Raw genomic sequence first — 6,449 nt, forward strand, 5'->3', positions numbered from 1 at the left:
CGAAGATTCGGGACAATAAAGCTCTTATCCCTGTGCTGGACGACAGCTTCCCTCTGACAGATTATGCAGGCGGGGGGACAACCGGGCTGAGCCGAGCCGAGCCGAGCCCCCCCCCCCCCCCCCCGACCTCTCCTGTTGGGCCACACCAGCCTGAGAGCAACACTTTGGTCTCTGGGAAGCTAATGGCTGGATTTCTATAACATCTCAAGGCACCATTAGACCAGATGTTCCTCCTGGATGGGGTCGCTCCTCCCATCCATCATCTGTAACTGCTTATCCTTCAAACTAGAGAGTCAGGTGGGGGGGGGGGTCCAATCCCAATCCCTCTCTTCATGAATCCATCCCTCCAGTGAAGTCCGTCCTCTCAGTAACTATTATCTAGTTTATAACTGCACCATTAAAACTCAGGTCCAGTGCAGTGTGTTGGATTTATGAATGAAATCTAACTTTTAGAACTCTTTCAACAAGTGAATAACTGAAGCAGACAAAGTGAACGCTGGGCCTTTGATCCCTGAAGGTTCTCTGCGCTGGGACAAATATGTTTTGAGTTAAAATATGAATTCATCCTTTGAGCGTGCAGCCGTGAGAGTAGAATTTAGAAGTCTGTACACCGAGGGAGCTCCATCCGCCACGTCAGCGTCAGCAGGTCGGAGCAGAAACCAGGAGGAGATGAAATATTCATTGAGCAACAACAACAGGCCGTTCTTCTTCACGCACAGGATTCCTCTGTGGACTGTGATGCTGACGAGGCCTGAATATGGATGAGAGGACGAGAACTGAAGCCAAACATGTTGTGACATTAAATCTCACTGTGCTCAGGAATTCAGTCATTCACAAGCGAACAATGAGCGTGTTTCACTCCGGAGCTCCGCACATACTTCATATTTCACAATGAATACTCGCTCAAAAGAAATGTTGCTTAGCGCTGGAAGGCAGATGTTTCCCCCTGGTTCCAGTCTTTGTGCTAAGCTAAGCTAACAGCTGCTGGTCCTACAGCAGACTGTACACACCTGAGAGGGAAGTTCTCTTTGAACTCTTGACAAATATACTTATTTGTCTTTCTTTAAGATGCTAACAGCCTCCAGTGGTGGAGTTAAACTAAGTACATCTGCGTAATTAAGTACAATTTAGACGTACTTCGCATGTGTTTACTTATTCCTGCTTCGACTCCATTTTTAAAGCAAGTATTGCACTTTTTACGGTGTTACATTTATTTGATAATCTCTCCTCTGCAGCTTTAGATCATTAATGTTGTATTAATGTATTCATTATTTTATAATCTATTAATATCGTTCTTTCTGCATAATGAGTACTTTTACTTCTGGTGCTTTAAGTTCGATGCTGATACGTTTGCACTTTGAAAGAATGCAGGACTGTAGTATTGTTAGTGTTTCAGTAAAATATCTCCTTCTACTTTCTGTGACGAGCTGAGACTTATCTAACGTGGCGTGTTCCTGCACAGCCTCGTGTGCAGGAGTTGTGTTTCTCTCAGATCTTTGTAGTTTGTGAAATCAGAAGCAGCAGCAGGAACACGAGGCTCGCTGGAGGAGGAAACTGCTTCTGGCAGAAGAACTTCCTGCAGCCTGGAGGACGGACGAGTGAGGAGACACAGACACGGTCGGGAGGATCATCAGTGACACGCAGGCACACGAACACAGCATCACATCCTGAATACTGTGCACCATCATATTCAAAATGTTCTGTATCCGGCTGCGGCTGCACAGAAGCCTCTTCAGTGCTGCATGAGTTACTGGCTGCTCCACAAAGAGCTTTGTATAGATCTTTCTTCAATATAGAAATATAGAAAGATAAAAGCGCCTCCCTATCTGCTGTTTGAAGCCACTTTGGAAACAATCTGCTGGTCTCTGAATACCTCTCTGGACAGGTGTTAGGACCTGTCTAATAATGATACTTTGACTTTATCTGAGCCGTTATATTAGAACTTTTGATATTTGATAAATGTAATCAAACTAAACTCTTCAAAGGATGTCGTCTTCCTTCATATGTGAAACTGAACATTTGAAATATTTCAACTGAAAACATACAATGCACACGCAGTTATACGAGTCATGAGTCTCAACCATTTATTTTCTGTAAAGTCATGAAAACAGAAGAGCCAGCCGAGCGAGGGGCCTCCTGTCTGTCATCATGTATTCATTTCAATATGTTCCACATGTTTGATTCTGTGCAGTGCATCTTTAGTGTCTTCTGTGTGTTCATCTGTAGTTCAGGGTGGGGGGCAGAGCTCGAGCTCCCCCTGCAGGACAACACGCTGCACTGCAGCCCACACTGAAGTCTCACACACTCCAGTACACTACTTAAGAACAATTCTTTTCTCTACATTTCAGAGGCAAATATCATTTTTACTTCACTACATTCATTTAAGAAACTTAGACTTTTAAGACAAAATAGAAATAAACTAATAAATTATGATTTAACTGACTGGCAGTTTATAAAGTAATTCATTTTAGCTGCAACATTAAAGTGATGAACATTAATAACTTAATAATTATAATCCAAACATAAATTAATCTGAAATGTGTAATGTTTCAGAATTATTACTTTACTTTTGGTATTTCTAATTTATTGAGATTACTTTGACTTAGTAAGATTTTAAATACAGGACTTTTACTCTTAACAATTCTTAAAGCATTGAATGTGGTTTTCTTTTTAAATAAAAATGCAAAAAGACCTTTGGATGTCTCAAACACTCTAAAATATAATACAAAACTCTTAACAATCTGGCAATAAGCGTTATTCTTTCCAACAACATTCTCATAATCCATTCAGTTTGGCAGAATATTTTAATAATAGTTCTGTCAGGTAACGTTTAAGGACGATGTGAGTGAAGCCAAACCTTTATGTTAAGAACTTATATTATTAATAATAATAATAATAATAATAATAATAATAATAATAATAATAATAATAATAATAATAATAATGATTCATGTGAAAGCTTGTTTTAGCTACACATTGTTCTCACGTGCATTTTCCCAAAAGAACATGAGAGATTTGGGACTCAAATAAAAATATGTGAAATGTAACGGCAGGTAAAACCAAACAACAACAGTCTGCACGTCCTGCAGCATCAGCTCCGTGTTATGAACTTATGAACTTATGAATTTATGAACTTATGAACTTATATACTGCAGACTGAGCAGGGTCACCCCCAGCAGGAGGGGGCGGGGCCTGTCGGCGGGGTTCCTCGCGGTGATGACGGCCTGATGGAGGACGTTGAGCGTCAGCACCGACCGACACGACGTCTCGCTGTAACACATGCAGTCGAAGCTGCGATCGAACATGCTGACGTCATCCTGCGAGAGGTCGCCGCTCGCGGTCCACGGGCCGACGCGGCGGCGCCGCTCGATGCGGTAGCGCCGCGGGTCCAGGTGCAGGAAGACGTCGTCGTCCCAGCGCTTCCTCACGCAGCGACCTCGGCCCTGGCACAGCGCCTCGCTGCAGAGCCGCGTGGCCGTGGTGACGTTCAGGATGTACGGGTTCATGACCTGCTCCAGGTGGCGTCGAGCATCGAGGCAGGAGTCCTGCAGGACGCCAGGATGTTAAGTCAGGTAGCGGTTGTTAAACAAGTTGTAAGAATAAGTTCCCGAAAGGGAAGGCACTTTCTACCTCCGTGTCCGTGACGTTCATGTCTCCCCAGGAAACGACGCCGGCGGCGCCGAGAGCTGCGGCTTCTCCGATGGTGTTCACCAGATCCAACTGCAAAACAATAAGTCAGTCAGCCAATCAGAGAAGAGGAAACTCTTGTTGATATAAAGGTATGAAACCTGCACACCTCCGAGACGGTTTCCTACAGAAGGGTTAGATCTTAAGAAGAGTTTCTATGAACTTTTGATTCTTTACATTTATTTAGTCTTTTATTGTTCTCTGAATCGTGTCCTGGTGAATTCTGAGACTTCTAAGTGAGTAAGTGGAACAAAGTTTAACTGTGTTTACAATCTTCTCCATGTTGTAAAGTGTTTTATCAAGTTAGTTTTTCACCTGTCAGTTAACAGCTAACAGAGCCCGAAGCATCAGTACTGTTGCTATGGTTACCTGCAGTTTAGTATGCTTTAGACTCCTGCCAGCCAATCAGAGCTCAGTGTTTAGCATACATACGTACATCTATGTAACATTACTCTCAGCCCATCGATTCTGAAAGTCTTACACTCTGCTCTTAGATGCTTTTAGATTTTCTTGTAACGTCTGTACTGACGCTTACTGAGTACACAGCACCTGGCACAGCACCTGGCACAGCACCTGGCACAGCAGGTGCAGCCTGGCACCTGCCTGTATATAATGTTTAGGGGGCGTTTGGTGCATTTGGAGTTTTCTCATGTTTGTCTCTTTACAAACATTAAGAGCATGTTGTTGCATGAGTTATGTCTCAGGTTCCCGGGTGTCTCTTACCTCGGACATGTAGTCGTCGGTGCTGTCCTTGTACACGGGCCGGATGTAGGCGTAGACGGGGACGGAGTAGGAGCTGTTGGGGAGCGTCGACACCCTCATGGCCTCCCGGATGCGATGCCGTACAAACTGCCGGGCCTGCTGGGAGTCTCTGAGCACCAGCTCCAGGTAGATGGATGGAAAGAGCGCCGTGGACTCTTTCCAGAGCCACAGCAGTTGGTCGTTCCTGTCCTGCTCGATGGCGGGACACTCCCCGGTGAAGCCCGCCATGTCCTTGTTGTAGTCGTAGTTGTAGCAGTCGGGGTACAGGTAGTAGCCCCAGAGCCTGTTGGGCTTCAGTCGCTTCCCGATGCGCAGCGATCGGAGGAAGTACCTCTTCGCTCCGCGTTCGAACATGACCTTTGCCCGGTCCTCCGCCTCGTCATCGGACAGCGACGCGTTTTTCTTCTGGACCGTTTCGATGGAAATCTGCCGGTAGATATCTTTGCTGCCCCAGTTTCTGACCCACTGTGGCCTCCACTCCTCAAAGTCGAGCACGGCGAGGCCCGGCTGGTCGGCGGGGATGTAGTACTCGATATCGTCCTCGGCGAGCTCGTGGTGCTCCTGCAGGTCTATCAGCTGCGGAAGACCCTCGTCGTACATCTCGCCGGTGTCTTCGTCCACGTAGGGGAAGATGCCGAAGCGGTCGGTGTAGAATATGGAGATGCTTTGGTTGGTTGCCGTCTTCAGCGTGCTGCTGACTAAGTGGAAGTGGGAGAGGTCGAGCGGCATGCCGAAGCGGGTGTCGCAGAGCTCGGTCGGGGCGTTCCACAGGAACAGGAAAGGGTGGCCGGGACGGAACGGAGGGTCCGTCCGCGGTAAGGCTCGGCCAGAGCGCAGCAGGGCCAACATGGTGATGGAGAGGCAGAAGAAATGTTTGGCATCGAGCAGGTTGAGTCGCTTCATTTTGAAACTGTAATCTGATCTGTGAGGAAACGGAAATCAGGAAAATAGGAGTTCAGAACGAGTTCCTGCAGCTCTTTAATAAATCTAGTTTGGCTTCGAAGTGAGTAAACTTCCTGATTTCAGAGTTCTCTGTCTCACGCTACTTTTATTCTTTCGGTCCGTCAATGTTCTCCACAAAAATAAAACGACAACAAACTTCATTTCAAAAGTCGATGCAACACAAAGAAGTATTGAACAATTGTTTCGACAGACGAATCCAGAAATGTTTCCTTCTGCCTCACATCGTGTCTTGAATGTTTTGCAGATGGAAAGCAGTATTTCAGTTTTAACCTCTTAAACTATTTAAGTCACTATTATCTTCAATTGGATTTTCAAGAATCGTTCAAACTCACAGAACTTCATTTTAAAGTTTAGTGAAGATGCCGACGTTTCCAAAGGCTGAATTTTGGGAAAATGTGTCTAAAATGTGCAACTATAACAACTATGAGAAGGATCGCAATGAAATGTGGATGAATTGTAATCTTAACTTTAGCACCATCTTCAGGTAAAATACTATAAGAATACTTTGGTTAGGACCAAATACCTGCAAAACTAATGACATTCCCATCAGCTCTACTTAGTGTTCAGTGCTAATTAGAGCATGTTAGCATGCTAACATTATACCTGTTAACATGTTAGCATCGCCATAGTGAACAACCAACATTAGCATTTAGCTCAAACTGTAAACCTTTAACCGTGTTCCAACATTAACAGGAGAATCAAATCTAAAGGGGTTAAAAGAAGCGTGTCAGATGTGCAGGATTGTCGCATTATGTTTTAAGCTAACAGCGAAGAGAGGTGATGAAGAGTGGACACCTGTTCTGCAGCTTACCTGCTTCAACAGCAGCAAACAGCGATCAGCTGATGAAGGTCCACTTCAAAGTCTTAGCAAGGAAGGAAATCACAGGAATCAAAACGTGTGTTCGCCGTGTTCATACAAGTTTACATTTAAATGTTGCATTCTAACATCACCACAGCAAGTACACGTTGTTGCTGTTTAAAAGAAAGCTTCATGTGAACCTCAGATCTTCTCATGACCGGCAGGAAAAGAGAACCTG

The 6,449-nt window shown here is 45.0% G+C and overlaps 1 protein-coding gene across 1 annotated transcript; it reads right to left on the minus strand.

Moving 5' to 3' along the window:
* Nucleotides 1–2,081: 2,081 nt before the first annotated feature.
* Nucleotides 2,082–6,449, minus strand: LOC115005271 (hyaluronidase-5-like). Its single transcript, XM_029427067.1, has 4 exons — nt 6,224–6,449; nt 4,411–5,371; nt 3,631–3,720; nt 2,082–3,545 (listed from the first exon to the last, which is right to left on the minus strand). The coding sequence occupies exons 2-4, from the start codon at nt 5,350–5,352 to the stop codon at nt 3,135–3,137; spliced, it is 1,443 nt and encodes a 480-aa protein (XP_029282927.1). The 5' UTR covers nt 5,353–5,371; nt 6,224–6,449; the 3' UTR covers nt 2,082–3,134.

This window comes from Cottoperca gobio, unplaced genomic scaffold, assembly GCF_900634415.1.
Source record: "Cottoperca gobio unplaced genomic scaffold, fCotGob3.1 fCotGob3_290arrow_ctg1, whole genome shotgun sequence".
NCBI classification, from domain to species: domain Eukaryota; kingdom Metazoa; phylum Chordata; class Actinopteri; order Perciformes; family Bovichtidae; genus Cottoperca; species Cottoperca gobio.